The following is a 20330-nucleotide window of genomic DNA, read 5'->3' on the forward strand; positions in this document are numbered from 1 at the left end:
CAAACTTAATTCTGTATTACTGTCATAAGATACTGTACATCCCTTCTAGGTACATATCAGGAAATTGGTGATGTCTTTCTGCATTCCCCAAATAAGTAATAAGATATTTCACACTATGAAAAACATGCCTATATATTTTTTTTATCTGAGGCATCTCTGTACTTATTTGGCAGTCTATCGAAATGAATGTTGCATAATAATTGTATGATTATTATTATGACATTTATTTTCAACAGTCATTCTCTTTTCCACACCCATAGAAAATGCCAGCTGAGATTGTAGGATTATGCTATTTAGTTTGCCTGGTTGGCAACATAGTTAGTGTATCTGCTGTCTCTAACCAAGAGACTGCAGATTTGAAACTTGACATAGGCATAGATGCTTGTGATTGTCTTTAGGTGGGTGATGAATTTCATTGACCAGTGTGAGAGCACATGAAGTGGCTTGAAAAAGTTCCATGTTTGGTCTCTAGATCAAGATTTCCAGATTTTGTAAAAATAAAAAATTTAAATGAGATGAATTATATAAATTTAAAAAAAAATAGAAAAAATCCTTAGCCCATCCACAGTATTTAAGTAACATACTTGTATGGATGGGAGTCAAAAAAAAAAAAGTATTACCTTCCTCTTTTATATGCCATATTTTCATCATGACTGTGAAGATACTTTGATAAAGACAAAATATTGGCTTATTCATTAAATAAAGTGTGAATTATTCTCAGATGTTTCTTTCTTTCATGAAATTAAAACACGCTAGTCAATGTCCATGTATCTGCCAGGTTAGTTTTCCAGTTGTGTTTCTTTGTTTTATATAAAGCAATTGATTCATTTTTGCATTAATGAAACTACTAATCTTATGTCAAGATTCTTTTGAATTAAATATTTAATATGTTATTTTTTCATTAATACTTTCTTAATATTTGTAGGAGTATTTTACAAGTACAGTTTTAAGTGAACTTTTAAAGCAAGTGAAGGAAAAAGTTTTTCGCCTTCCTAAAATAGGTGAATTTTATTCTGACTTTCCTTAATTGTTTAATATGGAAGAATAAATATTGTTGTTTATTTTGTATTTATTTTAGTTTATACTGTATTTTTAATTTAATTTGCAAAATTTTTATAAGTATGAGATTCATTTCAGAAGTTTTGTAATTGCACATGCATATCCTGTATGTGATTGTTTACTTGATAGATAAAATGTTTACTTGATAGATAAAATATGAGTAAAAACATAATGTGCTCTTTTTCTGGGTCTGGTGTTCTTGTTTCATGAAATAAAATTTCAACACAGAAGAATCCAACTCAGATCAGATGCATGGCCATGTGTTTCATCTCATGTGAAATGTCTGATTTTATGGAAATGTATGGATGGTAAATACTTTCCTGCCCGTGTATCAGCCCTCCGATAAGCTTTCCAGATTTCAATTTATTCCTTAAGCTTTAACACGTTCATGCTGGGCAGTGTCTGCACTTGTGTAAATCACCAGCAGTAACTAGCTATAGCATATGAATCAGGCAGTTGCATTTTTACAAAGCTTATATGGCATATTAGTTGCAACTTTTTCAGTGGAATTTTATTTCTAAAATTAACATTTATGAAATGTTCAAATGATATTGAAAATGTCAAATGCAATTGAACTGATTTCAAGTTACATGTACACACATGCATCTTTGTTTTGTTTAGAAAATTTGCTTTACATAAATTGTGTGCTTTCTGCACCCAGTGACTGCATTATAAGCAGCTGTTACATGTATTTTCTGGAACTGAAAATTTGAAACAGGATGTTAGAACAAATGCATTTAGTTATATACTGTGTTTGGCAGTACTATTAATAAAACTTTACTATCTGGCATGCATGCAGCATAGCATTTGTGGGAGTGGATGTGTTTTTCATCATTATATTGGATCCTTCTAGTTATCTCTAATTACACAAATTGTTGCTAAATATGGTATGTGGACTGTAAATGTCTGTACTATATTTAGTGATACAATAAAACAGCTTGTTTTTCTTGCTTCTACAGTATAGTGTCTGTTGGGGATAGAATGTTTCCTGTTTTCTAAAAGAACAGGCATAATAATAAAAATTCATCTATTTCTGAATAAAATTACATCCTTCAATGTTTTATAAGAAGTGAACTACGTCCATTGATCTCTAGTAAAGTACTAGAATCTGCAAGATATCTAGTATCGATTACTGAGCTGGCAAATGTTTACAGCCGCTGTTTATTATTGGCTAGTTATTTATATTTTGAAAACAAATATCTTTCACTCTCTTCATAAGTTTTTTTTTTTAAATTATGCCATCATTATGTATAGAGTTTATAGGATCACATGTTATTTGCTCCACCCAACAACTTATAGGACACACATATAATATCACAAATGCTAATTATTAATAATTCACTTTCCAGTATTGGTTCACATATTTACAGTTTAGTAATTCAAATATATCAAACAAATTCAGCATTCTCCTTAATTTTTTTTTTTTTATATATCCCAAAACAGTAACATTTTTCTTCTCTCCCCCACCCCATCCACTCTATGGAGATTTGGTTACAATTGAAGAACTATGATGATAGGTGGCACATCTGCTGATACCCAAGGATGAAATATTTCTCAGGGAAAGGTGTTTTTACCACTCGCCCTGCCAGATGGTTAGGTTGGTGGTGAGTTCTGATATTCCGAAGTGAATGTGTTTAAAAACTACTCTGGGATGCACTTCACTATTATTGGTTAGGTTTCAGTAGAAACTATTTCAGTTACTTAAGCACAATTTTTAGTGAAGACAGTAAAGTAAATATGGAATAGACAACAGAATCAACAAAGCCGGTATGATAGGAAGTCAACTGAATACATTTATATGGAATAAGAGAGAAATTAGTCAAAACACTAAATTAGATCTATACAAGACTGTCTTTAAATCAGTTTTAATTTATGGATCTGAGAGCTGGGTTAGAAATAAAAACTAGAGATCACAGATGAGAGTCCTTAGAAACAGGGGCATGAACAGATGCCATCACTGGCAATATCATATTAAAAATTGAGTATATTAGGAAAGAACTTGACATTGTTAGCATCCAGGAATGTGTTAGTAGAGCTAATCTCAGGTGATATGGTCACTTAACAGAATGATAGAGGAAAGATTAGCAAAATAAGTGTTCTCTGCCAGGTTGGCAGGAAAAATACCCAGAGGAGGATCAAGATATAGGTGGATTGATACAGTAAAAAGTGCCTTAGAAGACAGAAATATAAGATCTGACAATGTTGGAGTCTTGACAGATGTATACCCCTTGAGGGTACATATCTTTCACATGTACCCTCAAGAGGTATACAGTAATAAAGGCAAGAGGACCCATAAAGTACTAAACAGTATAAAGTGAATTTTTAGCTTTGAGTACTTTATGGGTCCTCTTGCCTTTATTACTGCTTGGCATTGGCATAATCCATTTTCTGATGGATGCAACTGTCAATTCATGATTCCATACCCTTATAATGGCTTCTTGGAGCTGCCAAAGTGTTTTCAGCTTTGTCTTGTGTATTTCAGTCTCCATTTGCTACCACAAATTCTCAGTGGGTTGAGTGTTCATTGAGCCACCTTATTAACCTGCAACAAAAACTAAAGCTTGTTTTAAGTACTACACTCAATTTATATGGTATATTTTAGGATTAAAATAGCATTTACTTACACTTTTTACCCTATGACAAGGAGCAGAGTATCCTGAAAGATGCAGTTAATAATTACAGTAAAGTGGCGTCTGATGGTAGGCAGCAATTCTAAAATTTTCTGATACACTTGAAGAAGGCGAGCTTTTTCCCACTGGATACTGTGTTTAGTGTCAATACTATGTTGTGCTAAACCAGACTTTTGATGTTTCATGTATTCACTATAATACTGAATACATTTAAGGGTTACAACCCTCATCAAATCCAGCATAAAATTGACTCCTATGTTCCAACACCTCAGGATTCTTCAACTGACTGCAGGGTTTCTATCCTTGATACTTCTGGTATCTCTGAACCTATTAGTAGAATTTTGAAGAAGTATCATCTTATTCTCACGTATGTTTGATAGAAAACTATCAACAGATTTTCCCATCTTTTGCCATCTACAAAAGACAAACTGTCGCCTCTGTCATTAACTGATATTTACCAGATACCTTGTGAATGTAATCTGACATGCTTTTAGGCAGACAGGCCGTTCTGTGGAAAAAAGAATTAATGAACATCAATATTATATTGAATACATGAAACCTCAAAGTTACGGTTTCGTAACCACGTATGTCAAGTATTTAAGATTAATGTACTTACTAGATTCTAATAGTTGTAATCATTTCAATGGCTCTTTATTGTAATTCACAATTATTACGTGTACTATGATATCTGACATTCATCGTAAAGGCATTTTCTTTTTTATAACGACAACAAGGTGTCAGCCAAATTGACTCCTTGCTACTTAGTTCGAAAAATTTTCATGGTCACCGAGGAGACTGATGGGTGATTGACAACTGACAGACAGAGTATTTTGTACCAGGATAATGAAGAGAAACAGAGGGGGTGGGAGAGAGAGAGAATGGAAGTTTGAGAATGCAAACCAGAGAACTTTGTTTTTAGAAAGAAACTTAACAGTTGTAATGAATTGTATTAACACAGGATTCTGAAAAGAGAATATTAGCAAGGTGAATCTTTTGACTGGAAAAGTTTATACTGTTTTTCAAGTGAATAGCAATAAAAGTAGACATTCTATTTTAATGTTTGAAAAAGTGCTAAATGGAATTTGTGCTTCTTGTAATTAAATTGCATTTTATTAAATTATTAGTAATTAAATGACTATTTATACTCAGTGAAACAGTGAGGATGAATTTAGCAATATATGCTAAATACGAAAACATCCCACAGAAGTTAAGATGATGAGGAGTTTGTATTTTGAGAAAAAGGCCTAATAAAGAGCTGACCATAAACACTTTTTTTTTTTTTTTTGTAGGAATTTGTTGTGAAAAAAAGTGTGCAGTCTTGGATTAAGTACAGGCAGTCCCTGGATAATCTAGGGACTGCCTGTACTTAATCTAAAAGACTGAGCCACATATGATATCACATATGGCTCATATGTGGCAATAATAATGCAGTGTAATACCGTAATAATAATACCTCTGTACTGTAATAATAAGTTACAGAAACTATTGTGCTCTTTCTTTTAATTCAAGCAAACAGAACATAACAACATACTCAGTTTGTTGTTATGTTCTGTTTGGATTAGAGACAGAAGAAATTGCAAAAAAAGAATATTAAAGGTTGCATCAATGTCTTTCTTACTGGAAGGGGCAAGAAGGTAGGCTAACTTTAATCAGAAGATGATGATGGAGATGGTGCTATAGAGGATGACCTTGTGCTGGAGAATCAGGATTTGATTCCGTTACTGGAGGAAGGGAGCTTACCACGGAAGTCAGTTACTTTCAAAAGGTATCTCGGGTTGTTTGTACAGCCTTTTTCTTTTTTTCATCATAAATAGCCTTATAGCAGCTGATGTTTTCACTAACTGCATGGTAAACCTTTGTAAACTGCTCAATGTTAGAATCTTGCTCCTCAAGCTTAGCAAATCCTGCTTCAATGAGACGAAAGGCTTTTCTCTATCTCCATAAGGTCTTCATTGGTTAATTCTTGTGAATGGGACTCTAGTAAGTCAATGACATCCATTTTCATTGATGTCCAATTGCAGTGCTTTGCCACTATCCACCACAGCTTATCTGCCTTCAGTGATGCCTTCTGTGAAGCCACAAAAATCATCACAGAATCTCAAACAGAACATAAAAACAAACTGATACAAAAAGTTTGGATTAGAGATGGGAGAAATTACAAAAAAGAATGTTAAAGAAGAAAATATGATGGTTGATGGTGATTAATCATCACCCTCACATCATCAAATTCCTGACATGTACCCTCAAGGGGTGTACAGGATATGATATTACTATTTGAAAAATTTACTTCATTACTAACTATCTACAATTTTCCTCCAAATCAATCTGTTACCTGTCAAGACTCCAATATTGTCAGATCTTATATTTCTATCTTCTATCTATCTATCTATGTTCACTGGGCATCTACAGATGCTGTATGGTCACTCAGATGCTCAGTGATGTTCCACACCAGGCCTCGCCGTGTAGTCCTGTTCTTCTTCTAATTTTCTTCTAAGGCACTTTTTCACCTTATCAATCCACCTATATCTTGGTTTCCTGTGGGTCTTTTTCCTGCCAACCAGGTAGAGAACACTTGTTTTGCTAATCTTTGCTCTCCTATTCTGTTTTAGTGACTACCACCTGAGATTAGCTCTACTAACACATTTCTGGATGCTAACAATGTCAAGTTCTTTCCTAATATTCTCGTTTTTAATATGATATTGCTATTGATGCCATCTGTTCCTGCCCCTAATCTTTCTCAGAACTCATATCTGCGGTCTCCAGTCTTTGGTCAAGTATTTTGCTTCTAACCCAGCTCTCAGATCCATACATTAAAATTGGTTTGAACACTGTCTTGTACACAGCTAATTTAGTGCTTTGACTAATTTCTCTCTTATTCCATTATAAATTTATTTAGTTGACTTCCTACCATACCAGCTTTGTTGATTTTGTTGTCTATTTCTATATTAAGTGTACCATCTTCACTAAAAATTGTGCCTAAGTACTTGAAATATTTTACTTGTTCTATAGGTTCTCCATTCACAATGCAGTTGTATTTTCAGTGCTTCTGCCTATTTTCATTGTCTTTGTCTTTTATTGCTGACCTTCATACCATATCTATTACAACATCTATTCAATTTAGTCAGAGAATCTTGCAAACTTGTAGCGGATTTATTTAGAAGTATAACATCATCCACATAAAGCAAAGAGCTGAGATTAACATCTCCAATTTTGATACCAGGTTAAATACCACTTTCCTTCATAATGTGATCCATATAGATAATGAATAACAGAGGTGATAGTGTACATCCTTGTCTCACACCAGATTTAACATTAAACAATATTCCTGTACTTCCTTCAATTGTAACTGCTGACTTACAACTCAAAAAGAGACTAAGTATTGCTTAATATAATGCACCACTGACAACATACAACTGTAGCGTTTTGAATAGCTTCTGTCTAGGCACCTTGTTGTATGCTTTTTCAAGATCTACAAAACTTAAATACAGATCTTTGTTATATTCCCATGACTTCTCAACTATTTGTATTAAAGTGAAAATTTGATCCTGACAGCCTCTGTTTGGCCTGAATCCAACTTGTTCTTCACCAAGCTTCCCTTCCACAATCCTTCTCAAGTATACTGGCATTAATCTTACCAGGAATACTCAGTAGAGAAATAACTCTGTAATATTCACATTTAGTTTTATTTCCATTTTTTATATATGGGTACTACGAAGACTTTTATACTTCCATACTTGAGCATTTCTGGTCAAATATCATCTACTCCAGCTGCTTTTCCACATTTTAGGCTTTTGATGGCTTTTTCTACTTCAAGTATGGATATGTATTCCTGATTGCTTTTTTTTTTTTTTTTTTTTTATGTTGGGGCTCATACAAAGTAGGTGTTGGTCAGCCTGTAGTACCGTGTATGGGTAGTGGGTTGGGAAAGGAGGAATTTGTTTACATTTCATTTGAATGACTTTAAATTGTATTCCTAGGGAAACACAGCAGGCGAGAGACTGTTCCACAGTGCAGCAGTTGCAGAGATGAAAGAAGAGGAAAAGAAACTTGTTCTGTTTGTTTCTAGGTGTACTGTGAAGGGATGCTGTGCAGCAGTTGCACGTTTTCCAATGAGCTTTGTACTGAGCGGAGGAATTATTGATGTTATTTCGGAAGAGCATTTCCCATGGAAATATTTGTAGAATATACATACTGCAGAGACCATACGTCTGTGTGAAAGTGGGGGGAGAGAGTTGGTAAGGGATGGATCATTGATAAGTCTAATTGCTCTCCTCTGTATTGAGTCGAGCATTTTGAGAGAGCTTTTAGGGACCCCACCCCATATGTGGGAGCAGTATTCAATAGCTGGGCAGATTTGTGATTTGTATAATGTTAGTAGCTGTACGGGGGTGAAGTAACGTCTTCAGTGAAAGAGAAATCATAGTTTTTTTGAGGCTGAGGATGCAATGGTTGTGATATGTTTATCCCAGGAGAGGTTTGATGTGAGGATGATTCCAAGAAGTGAGATCTCAGACTGTCTGGAAATTTGGGTATCGTCAAAAAGGATACTGGGGAAAAATGGTTCTTTTTTATGGGAAATAGTACAGAACTGAATTTTATTGGCATTGAAATTTATGAGGTTATCTGAATGCCATTGTAGGATGGCTTGGAGATTGGAGTTAAGGGTGATGGTTTATGTTCTGTAGGTTGAGGTGAGTTGTGAAGGGTAAGGCTTATCAAATGCAAGCGAGGAGTGAAATGTGCTGTCATCTGCAGAACTGTGTATTGGGTTGGAGGTCAATTGCAGTAGGTCATTGATATATAGTAGGAAGAGGGTTGGTGAGAGAACAGAACCTTGTTGAACCCCAGCATTAATTGAGTGGTGAGAGGATAGGGAGCCATCTGCCATCACACACAGTGTGCGTCCAGACAGAAAGCTGTCTGGATGCACAACTACAGAAGTCCTGGTTAAGACTGAATGATGGTGGTTTGCCTAGTAGGCCTTTGTGCTAGACCTGGTCAAAGGCTTTGGAGATATCCAGTGCAACCATTTGAGATTCGCTAAACCTCATGTCTGTTGAGTGTTTTTTTACCACTGTGCTGTCATTGCTGCTTGTTCCATTTAGCAATTTTTCAAAGTAATTACTCCATACATCAAGGATATCTTTTTCTTCGGTTTTTATGTCACCTTTATCATTTCTAATTCCTTTTACCTCACTCTTTCCTCCATTTCTGAGCTTCTTCAGCAACCTTCAAAATATCTTGCCACCTTGATATTTATTTTTTATGCTCTTACCGAAGTCTTCCCATGACTTTTGTTTAGCTTTCTTACATTTGCCTCTGTTCTCTAAGAGCACAAGATGATTTATTTCTAGGAACTTTTGTTATGCTTTCTTCTTTTCCTTCACTGACTCTTTAAGAGTGGAGTGTATCAGAGGAAATGGATCTATGGTTATTTGAAATGATCTGTAAACCTATTTTGGAATTTTTTGAGGAAGGATCGCTGTTCAATTACTCCCAAACCCGATATTCAGCTTGTCTCTCCATATGGGTGCAATTGGTGAACTCAATCACCACTCCCAAAATAAGAATATAAATATACTGCCTCTTTAACTTCCTGTGTCCACCATGGAGTTATGATTTTTCTATCCTTGCAGACAACCTCACCACATGCCTCTCTGGTTGAATCAATCAGTGTTTTCTTCAGGATTTGCCACCGTACCTCCAAGGTTTGGTTCCTGTTCTCAAACTCTTTAATTTTTTCTTGAATAATGTTCGTGTATTTTAGTATGCAGTTCACATCTGAGTTTAACTTTTATTCACTTTAAAACTTTCTTACATGTTCTTCTTTTCAATACAAAATTCAATTTTATCCTGCTCAAGACTAAATGGTGATCACTTCCAATTTCAAATCCTCTGTACACTCTGGTGTCCTGAACCAGGGAAAAAACATCACTATCAACAATAACATAGTGAATGAGACTTTCCTTATTCCTTGCCTCTTTTCTCCAGTCCATGTCCTGAGCAAAAATCCAACAGGTATTTGGCATTGTTATTAGCTTTGCCCTTTTCTCCAAATTTTCCCAAAATATTTTTGTATGTCTGAAAGTCATTTCCTACTCTGCTATTTAAATCCCTAACAAGGATCAACTTTTCCTTTTTCATTGTGTCAGTTGCTTTAGAGAAAGCAACAAAAAGTCTCTCCACTTCTACCTTAGTGGAACCTTCTGTGGGACGATAAGCACAAGTAAATCTCCTTGTCCATTTCCCCATTCTGATATTTGCTCACAATACTCTACTTGATATTGCCTGCGATTCAAGAAAATTAGCCTCATATTTAGTGTTGAATACTATGGGTTCTCCTTCTTTTTCTTGATTGTCATTGCCTGAATATGACATTTTGTATTTATTGTTCAGAAAGATCTCACCAGTTTTTGTCTTTTTTTGTTTCAGTCATCCCTATTTAGAGACTTATCTAATTCCACAGCTAGCTTCATTTCTTTGCCATTCAGACTTGTTATTGTGATAGTACCAATCTTGAACTCTGTTACTGTTGAGTTGGAGGTGTGTTTTAGGATTAGTTCCACTAACTGAATTTTCGCTGTTTGCCCTGGTTCTCTAGTGAAAACAGTGAGGACCTTGTTCAACCAGGTAACCCCCCAGCCAGCATGAAATTCTGGCATGTTGTACCATCATTTTATATTTTGTTTTAAGCCAATAATATTTGGCTTAAATTCCTCTATTTGGCTGAATACAGTTTGGTCGGCTAAATCCTAAATTGCCAGCCCATCCTCATTTGTTCAGTATCTAAATAGATAGCTAATACGGTGCACCACGAGATGGTGAGAATTGGACATTGGGTCAGAAGCCCTGCTTGGTTTTCTGCATTCCTTTAAAAGCTATGTGGAGGTCTCCTCTCAGTTATACAGCTTTGACCCTTAAGCATCCCCTCCTTCTATATGAGAAACTTCATTTATCAAGTTTTGATGTTTCTTTAATTGCCCAGCTGCTATTTCTGTTATCTTTGTAACATAGCAACTAAAATCTTTTAAACTTCTTTCTTTGAGACTTACTAATGGAACTTTTTTCTAACATGTTCAAAATTTTTTTTCATATTTCTACATCTCTCTCTCTCTCTTTCTCTCTCTCTTTAACTTTGTGCTAGTTACTATATTTTTTTTCACTCGCATATGCTCCAGTTCACATAATTCTAGTAATTTAAAATTTTCAATTAAGTCTTTTAACTTATGCATGTGTATTTTAAAACATTAAACTTTAATTCATATTTTAGCTGTACCAACTTAAGTGAATTTCACACTGCATTCAGTTCTCTAAAATCACTAATACATGTGAATGCAGTATGTCAACAATGTGCAACCATATACATAGCAGAAAAATTACAATTAATTTTGTGTTTATATATATTTCATGCTGACAATAGAAACTGGTATGAAAGAACAAACTCAAGTTTACTCTAATTTACACAAACAAAAATACTGTAGAAAATTGTATGCATATACTGATGGTCTACAATTATATTTATTATTATTATTATTATTACATGGGCAACTCCATGAGGTCATGACTCATTGTGGGAGACCCAAACTATCAATACAATATATGTCAACCTGTCCTTGAAACCATTAACAGACAAAGCATTCACAACTGACTCAGGTAATGCATTCCATTCATTCACCATTTTCCAAACAAAAAAATCTAGTCCTCACTCTCCAGGGATGACCTCTTGTTCTGCTTCCTCTAGCCAAGTGCTGAAACATTTCCCCTGCATCAGTCCTATTAAAAGCCTTGAAGTAACTTAAATGTTTCTATCATATCTACTCTTTTTTGCTTCTCAATCAATCCTCCACAGACCACTCACCTGTGGATCTTCTCCACCACTTCCATATTCTCAAGAAACCCAGGTGACCAGACCAAATCACAATAATCCAGATGTGATTACATCAAGGCTTTATAAAGAGGAATGATAACTTCCTTATTTCTGCATGTTAGTGTGTTCTTCAATAACCAAATAATCCTGTGAGCTACTACTCTGGCTACTTGAGCAATATGCTCTCTAAACTTCAGCTTTCTATTTATCTACTACTAGCCCCAAATCTCCCTGGCTTCATCACCTTCCTGGAGCTTACATTTCCCTTGATGTGATACACAGCTTTTAATCTTTGTATCCCAAAATGTATAACTTTACACTTTACCGCATTAAATTGACATCTATTATGTCTTGTCCATACTGTCAGCCTATTTAAATCATATTGCAAACTCTCTAAATCACTTTGATTGACAATTACTCTACTTTGCATTGTCAGCAAACAATATCTCCTTTGAAATGATTTTTTATATCATTTATGTATACATTAAACAGCAATGGTCCGAGCACAGAGCCCTGTGGCACACCACTAGTCACCTGCCTTCTCCAGGATACTGCCCCTCCATATATTTCTTTCTGGTACATATTCATCAGCCACCCTTTTATTCATATAACTAGTTTCATATCCATCCTCATTTGTTGTATTTTGTGTAAGAGAGAGAGTTTCATGTGGCATCCTGTCAAATGCCTTTGCAAAATCCAGCAGTATCATCATATAGCCATTCCCTCTATCCGACTCATCTGGCACTCTGTTATAAAAAAAAAGTTAGCAGATTACTAAGGCATGATCGACCCTTCATTAAGCCACACTGCCCCTCATACATTATCATATTCTTATTCCATTCCTGAATTCTCTTTTTGACCAACTTTTACCACCACTTCTGAGTTACTAATTGGTCTGTAATTTGCTACCACAGACTTAGATCCTCCTTTATGCAAAGAAATTATTTTGCCCTCTTTCCACTCTCTTGAGACTTTGCCAGAGCTGAGACTTAAACGGCCTAGTCAAAGGCACTACCAGTTCTCCCATTTTTGTAAAATGCAAGAGCCAACGTTCCATCCAACCTAACAGCTATATTTACATTCAGATTCTGTAATATACTAAGCACCTTTCTTCAACCTCTTTTCTCACATTAGTCCTTTTCACCTCCATCATAACAATATCTTTTCTCAGATGATATATCCTTGCAAAATGATCACTCAGCTCAACAGTTTCATCTGTCTCTGGTATCCTTCCGTAATCATTCTTCCTCCTACTTGTCACATAACAAAAAAAAAAAAAAAAAAAAAACTCTTTGGAACTTCCTTTCACCTGTTTGGATAATTTCTTCTCAGAATCTGATTTTGCCTTTGTTACCGTCCCGGTCACATTTCTTGCCTGATCCTTGTACTCTTGATGAGTTAGCTGGCCACCGTTCTTCTTATTTACCACTCTCCATAGCATTTTCTTTGTTTGCAGCTCATTCTTAATAATAATAATACTCATGTATCTAACTCCTATCCAATTTATCCTCTTAACCTTGGGTATGCAGTGTGATATTGCTTCCTCCAGATACCTCTTGACTAATCCATGCACTGTGAACATCCTTCCTTTGCAGATCTTTATTCCATAGTACTGCTTCAAGCTGCCTCTTAAGTATATCATAATCACCTGCCTTGTAGTTCCAGACATACCCCATTCTTAACTGGAATTTCCGCATGTTTTGCTATCTTTGAAGTGAAGACCAGATGATCACATTTCCACAAATGGAAGCAATGAGCCACCTCAGTTTTGGACAGGTTTTCTGATTCTTTAACAAGATCCAACACATTCATACCTCAAGTCTCCCTCCATCACATTCTGCTTCAAGCAATTATCTCTCAGTATATGTGTAAATTCTATTTTGTTCCTGCCATGTGATCTTTCCTCCTTCCAATCTATGTCTCTGTTAAAGTCCTCCGTAATAATTACTCCACTTGCACTCATTGTACTAATCTGCTAATGCATGTCTTTCGCATCATTCCTAACACCCCTTGGCCTATAGCAGCAACCAGTTTTATATTTTGTCCTACTGGCCTCAATCTCACACCAGATTTACTCAAAAGAATTGCCATTCGCCCAACTGACTCCTGCTCTTGTTGGCTGCAATTCATCTGCTATCATCACTGGTATCCCTCCCCCATCCTCTCTGCTCTATCCTCTCTGAAAATACTAAATCCAGCATATTCTATCCCTATAACTGCATCTGTTGTTAGTCAGGTCTCATTAATGTCTATAACATTTGGTGAGGTTGCACTAACCAATGCTAAAAACTTCTTATTCCTGATACTTCTGGTATTAGTATGATTAGTATGTAGAAATTGCAGCATCCCTGAATTGACTTCCCTATTCAATCTTTTTGTTTGAAAAACTAGATTCTGCACTTGTTGGTCATTCTCACACTCATTTGCTTTATGGGTACCTTCACACACACTTGTCTCCATCCGCCTTAATTTTTTTGGTTTTCCCCACTTTGCTCTTCTACACTCTCTGTGAACAAAGCTCTCTCTCTCTCTCTCTCTCTCTCTCTCTCTCTCTCTCTGGACACCTAACTCTGAATCCATTTAAGTACAGTCCATTGGCATTGTGCAAATCTTTATTTCCATCACACTTAAGCCATAGGTCCACAAACACTACATCATTTCTTCTGCACAACCTGAATATTGATGCATTAGCTATCATAACCCTCCTCCTCCTCAGTTTGCCGCTATCAGAGCATGGCAGCAAACTTCATCTTCTTGCTCTTCTTCCAGTATCTCTTTCACATCTTCCATCATACAATACATGTCACCTCTCAGGCATGGTTCCAGCCAGAACAACATAATTCTTTCACTTCTCTTTGTGAATTCTGACAACATTACTAATATTAATTTTTGCACTAGGTTAACAAGATTATATAGCCCTTTTTGAAGTACTTTCATTATTATAGAATCGCCATAAAAAATTATATGCTTGCGCTCTTTCTACTCATTTATTTCCACATCATGCCAAATATCACCCCAAACTATCATATACATATTGCCCTCCATATCTTTTTTTCTGTCTTTCAAGAAAATTTCATATCCTTCTATATCTTTTCCTACCTGTGTATCATTCACTTTTAACCAAATAGTCTTCTTGGTGGTAGATGTCTTTCGTTGCCATGTTTCATCTGTAGAGTATCATTTCCAGTTCTGTTTCTCCCCTTCTCCTTTACATGCAGTAAAAGTGGAGGCTTCCCTGTTCATGACCTTTACACTGTAATTATTTAAAAAGGGGGCAAGTACCTCCTTTATTCATGGTACAAAAAAAAAAAAATATATATATATATATATATATTAGGAGAATTCATTTTTACTCGGTAGGAATATTATAAAATAAGTTTAATGACTATTACCGAGAGAAAAGATGGCAAGATATATTTAACAAGATACTACTAGTTTACTAGTTTCGTTACAAGAACATCATCAGGTATCATACTATTATATTATTATATATATATATATATATATATATATATATAGATAGATAGATAGATAGATGTAATATAAAAAAAAAAAACTTCCATATTGGTTTTACCAACATCCGATGTCTCATTTTTAATATCGATGATATGCACTATTCCTTAAAGACACACAAACACTATGTAATTAATCACTGAAGCACATCTGGCATTCAACTAAGTTCAACTTAGTTGTTTATTAGTTTTAAGTTGCAACCTAACCAGAACAGAAAAATTGGCACCCAAATCACTAAAAAAAAATAACCCAGACATCATGATTACAAAAGCAGATAAAGGTAATGAATGCTACCATTGTCCTTGATCGGACAGCATACCTAGATAAAATGAACCTATTGGTATCTGACCACAACACATACCAAATGGTGAATTACAACCCTACAGATATGTCAACTACAGATATGTTGTTGACATATTTAAACACGACTTAAATGCAACACAAATTGGCCGCACAGCCGTGAAACATTAAATACATTCCTAAGCCACCTGAACAAACAACACAAACATATCCAATTCACCATTGAAATTGAAAACGACTCTCTTCCTTTTCTAGACGCACTTGTCACACATCTTCCCTCAGGCTGCCTCTCCTTCACTTTCTACTGCAAACCTACACATACAGGCCAGGCTGATACATACATAAAAATTCATACCACCATCCAATAGAAAATCTAGGAGTCAATAGTATCTTCAAACACAGAGCCTTAACAATTTACTCCAATGAACAAGCCCTGAACCAAGAATTTAAAAGCATTAATTCAAACATTCGTAAAAAATGGCTACATTAAAAAAGTAGTTTACAAGATCCTCCATAAAAATGCCATTAAAAGCAAAAAAGATTACAAGAATGCCATAGCCATATCCTAGATTAGAGGCATTTCAGAAAAAATTGATAGAACACTACTTAAATGCAACATTAAGACAATCTTCAAATCCTCAGCAAAACTAAGAAATTTACTTAGCTCTTCCAAAGATCCTCTTCCATACTTTGCCCACTCAGGGGTTTACAAAATTCATTGTACGTGTAACCTACCTTATATAGGGGAAACAGGATTCATCATCCCAGTTAGAAAAGATGGACATATCACATTAAATACCTCCACTATGATAAAACAGGCCTGTCAGACCATGCACTCCAAACATGCCACAGATTTGATTGGAAAGGCACTAAGTCTCTACACTGCGCCAAAACCTGGTATGAAATACAATTCAAAGAGGCTTGTAAAATGCTGAAGTATCATCCAAATCTGAACAAAAATAATGATAGACTAATTATTCCAAGAATGTGGAGAACCCATCTTCAACCCATATAGCATCCAGAACAACCCCAGACAGAAGAAAATCTCAATATGAAAGGCTGTAGAAATTGTTTAATGTAGTTCCATTTTTTTTTCTCACCAGAGGTCAGGCTAGGATAAATGATTAACAAACATTTAGAATCATTTTACTTTTGTATAGTGCAATGGCATGTAGCTTGTATATTGTGTGTTTCCTGATGATACTTCAATACAGAGGTCAAAACGTTGATTGTTACTTGCTTAACCTGGCATTACTAAGATGGGGTGTCACAGACCCCAAAGATATAGAAAGAAAAAGCTGTAATACTGCCACCTTACTAACACTGGGTTAATGTTAAGTAAAGTAATTATTTTAACACGTGTGTCATATCTCCATAAATTCTTCACTGTGAATACTTTGCTTCAAGATTTCGTTACTTGCTTTAACCAGTTTAACTATTTATCTCTGAAAGTTAATCCTATTACCCTAATCGTTAGTCTGATTACCCTAATTACAAGATAATCTTCCTTAGCAATTTTAACATCCACAATTCTGACCAGCTTTCCTGCCCCATATCACAAACCAAGCTAGAAGAGAAGCTAAACTGTTTGCTCGAAGTAATGATTTAGCACAAATTATTTACCGATACATCACAGTTCCACATAATCGTTGTTATTCTTCTAAGACACTAGACTTTTTCTTAAGAAGCTCCATCCAGATACACTCTTGCTTTTAGCTCTTACTTTGCAGATCTGACCATAACTTTTACATATATCTGTTTTTACAGATTGTAATTCTCAGTTTCATATCTGTGGCACTGTGATGGTACTAATTGGAATGGCCTTCAGGATTTTTACATTTCGTTTCCATGGTCTGATTACTGCTTTTATTCTTGTAATTTTGACACCTACTCTGATCTAATAATACAGATTATTCTCAATAGGATGCATCCTTTTATTCCCCCACTTCACTCAAAACCCTCAACCTTTATGCAAAACTTGGTTCTTCTCTAACAATTGTGCCAAAGTAGACCAAGCCCCAAATTCATTATATGCCTAAATTTTCCTGGTCTTGATGGTATTCCTCCAGTTGAACTAAAGACTTGCTCATTTTATAGTGTCCTTTCAATCTACTTTTATCTGAGATCTATTCAATCTGCTTGGAAGCAAACTGTTATCAAGCTTGTTCCCAAAATGGGAGATAAAAGCCAACCCTCAAACTAATGCTGATTGCTCTGCTCAGTACTATCAAAAATAATGAAATCAGTCATCAATAGACAGCTGTTTAGCTACTTGAAGATTTGTTTGCCAATTACTTAGTGATCACCTATATGGATTTCACCATTCTCATGCCATGGCATATCTTTTAGCTAACTTGCTCACCTGTGGGATGTAGGTTCTTAGTCACCTGATATTTCCAAGGCATTTGATTGAGTCTGACACCTGCATTGTGACCTTCTTACCAATTTACCATTGTATGGTATTCTTTCTTTCCTTTATGAATGGATTGCCAGTTTCCTTTCTGATCATTCATTGTAGATCATAATAGAAGGTTTTGTGAAAATAAACATAATTTACGATTATTAATTTTTTCACAATTGCTTTTCTATGTTAGTTTTTATTAGCTTTGGTTTTATAACTACATATGATCAGCACTTACCATGTGCTCTATGAGAAATTGATATGTTAAAGAAAAAATGTGAAATATATTTGAGATAAGACAGAAAAATACAAGGAATGAAAGAAAACAGAGAGCGAGAGAAATACAGGCTGTAGAGTGCTTTTAATAAATTTATAGGCAAGTGATTTCTTAGTATATCCAAGCATTTATATCTGTCTATCTTGTCAAAAGCTTTTCATTGTAATCTGTGAATGCTAGATGTTTGTTTGGTAAGGCTTGGTTAGCTGAGTGGACAATGTACCCACTTTAGACATGGATGTTTGAGAATGTCTTCAGTTGTGAAGATGTATTGTATTTGACTGCTGGGTAGGTGACTGCTTTCTACCTATTGGAAGCCTGAAGTGTTTGAAAAAGTTCCATTTGGTCTGTAGAGCAGGGTTTTTGAATTATCTAACCCTTAACCCACCCACAAAATTTGCAACCTTTTGGGGATGGGATTTACATTCCAATAATAATAATAAAACTATTGTAACTACATTCCTTTTAAAGAGCAACTGTCTTAAACAGGTCCACTTTGTGATAAATGGCACTGTAGTGGGAAAATGGCTGTGCAATATATTGACATGTAATATAATTTCTATATAGTAATCCAAATGTATCATGAAATTGGTTTACTGGCAGATATATAAATATATGATTATATATTTGAGGTTATGGTTAACTGAAGGTACAAAACATTGTGTTACACCAGTAGTTATTTGACATAATAACCCATTCAAGGATTGGTTTTACTGAGGATTTGGTTATTTGAAGGTCTGAATAATTTGAGAATTACTGTATACTGTGTGTTTTGTTTATTTATATATTTATTTTTAATTACATTACTGTATACTGAGAATTACTGTATACTGTGTGTTTTGTTTATTTATATATTTATTTTTAATTACATGCTCTGCCCTTGTAACTTTTTACAGAACCAAGTGATGGATTCAAAGGTTATTGCGTAGATAGTGAACAACTTCATGAAGCAGGGTATGATGCTTTTATTACCGGTGTTTGTTTTGTTGGCTTAGCGAATCGTTTAGGTGAGAATTTTACTGTTCTGACATTAATGTATATTTTTAGCTTGTATATAAATAAAAACTTTTTTTTTTCGATGAAGAAATAGCAAATTCTGCAGATCTTTTCTCTTTTTGCTTGTTCATAACATAGTACATAAAGGTGTTCCAGAAATGACAATACCAAGAATGATTGGCAGTTTCATGAATAGCATTTACCCACTTTCCATGTTAGGCACCTGTTCATGGTAGAAGAGACCTCCCAGCAATGGTACTGGCCCTTTTCACTTTTTCCCAGCCAGGATCAGTCGGCTAGTGGGCTTGCCTGCAAGTGTCAAAGGTGTTGCAGTAAGTCTCTTTCCCCATGGTCCAGGGCCCAAGACTTGCTATGGTGTTCATATAGCGTCTGGGGTAACCCCGACATTCCACTCCAGAGCACAGTCATTTCTTGCTGTATTGTGGGCATCGATGTAGTGGCTCCATGGTGGGTGGAGAGCTCTGGCACTGAACAAAAAACCACTCGAGCATCAATCATTCATACCCAGTCATTTCAGAGGCCCTAACAAAGCCCCAACCAAGTACTGATACCATTGATATGCCTTTCGATAACAGAAGTAAGAAACAAAAGGCATGAAACCAGTATAAACGTACCAGTTTTTCTAATTATCCATGCTACATTTGAAAAGCCAATAGGGAAAATGTCGCCCTGCTTAATTCAAATAATATAGAAGATAGGTTCACCTAAAACCATTAAGAAACTATGTTTTATGTCCTCATAGAAACATCATATCAACAACATTCTGAAAAACTGCTCAGAGCAACATCAATAGAGTTGGAATACCAATATCATTTACATCCCATAAAACACTTAATTCCTATAGAGGAGTGATCTCAGAACGGAATCTCCTAGATGTTCCCGATGAGGAAATGTGTTCATAGCTGAAAGATCAGCAGATGACAGGTGTGAGGCACATCATGATCCATATGGAATGTCACCTGGTTCCAACCAGAACCATCATCTTTACATTTGATACTCCGCCTTCAACATTGTGTTAACCATTTGACCATTAGATTCCAATTTCAGGTACTTTTCACCAAGTTTTTTTTTTTTCTCCTCGAATTTCAAGACTACACTATTAACATATAGTGACATTTCTTCAGAAGTTTTGAAGAGTATGGTAGATTTTGAAGCATGGTGAAGCACATGACCCTGCTTGGCAATTGGGGCACCACATGCTTGTTTCTTTGCAAACAAGTATGTGGTGCTTTCCTAAACTGATTTTGTGCAACAAATAGCACATTT

At 35.4% G+C, this 20330-nt stretch overlaps 1 protein-coding gene across 2 annotated transcripts in view; it reads left to right on the top strand.

Annotated features, from left to right (window-relative positions):
• Positions 1–20330, top strand: part of LOC150103011 (poly(A)-specific ribonuclease PARN-like) — a 322707-nt gene that overhangs the window by 144642 nt on the left and 157735 nt on the right. For both annotated transcript variants that reach the window (XM_090397872.1, XM_090397871.1), the window contains exons 11-12: positions 926–1001; positions 18944–19054. In XM_090397872.1, the coding sequence (XP_090253998.1) occupies positions 926–1001; positions 18944–19054 (187 nt within the window). The remainder of the gene's footprint in view (positions 1–925; positions 1002–18943; positions 19055–20330) is intronic.

This window comes from Typopeltis vanoorti, chromosome 9 (assembly GCF_054136105.1).
Source record: "Typopeltis vanoorti isolate ZY-2024b chromosome 9, IOZ_Tvanoo_1.0, whole genome shotgun sequence".
NCBI lineage: Eukaryota > Metazoa > Arthropoda > Arachnida > Uropygi > Thelyphonidae > Typopeltis > Typopeltis vanoorti.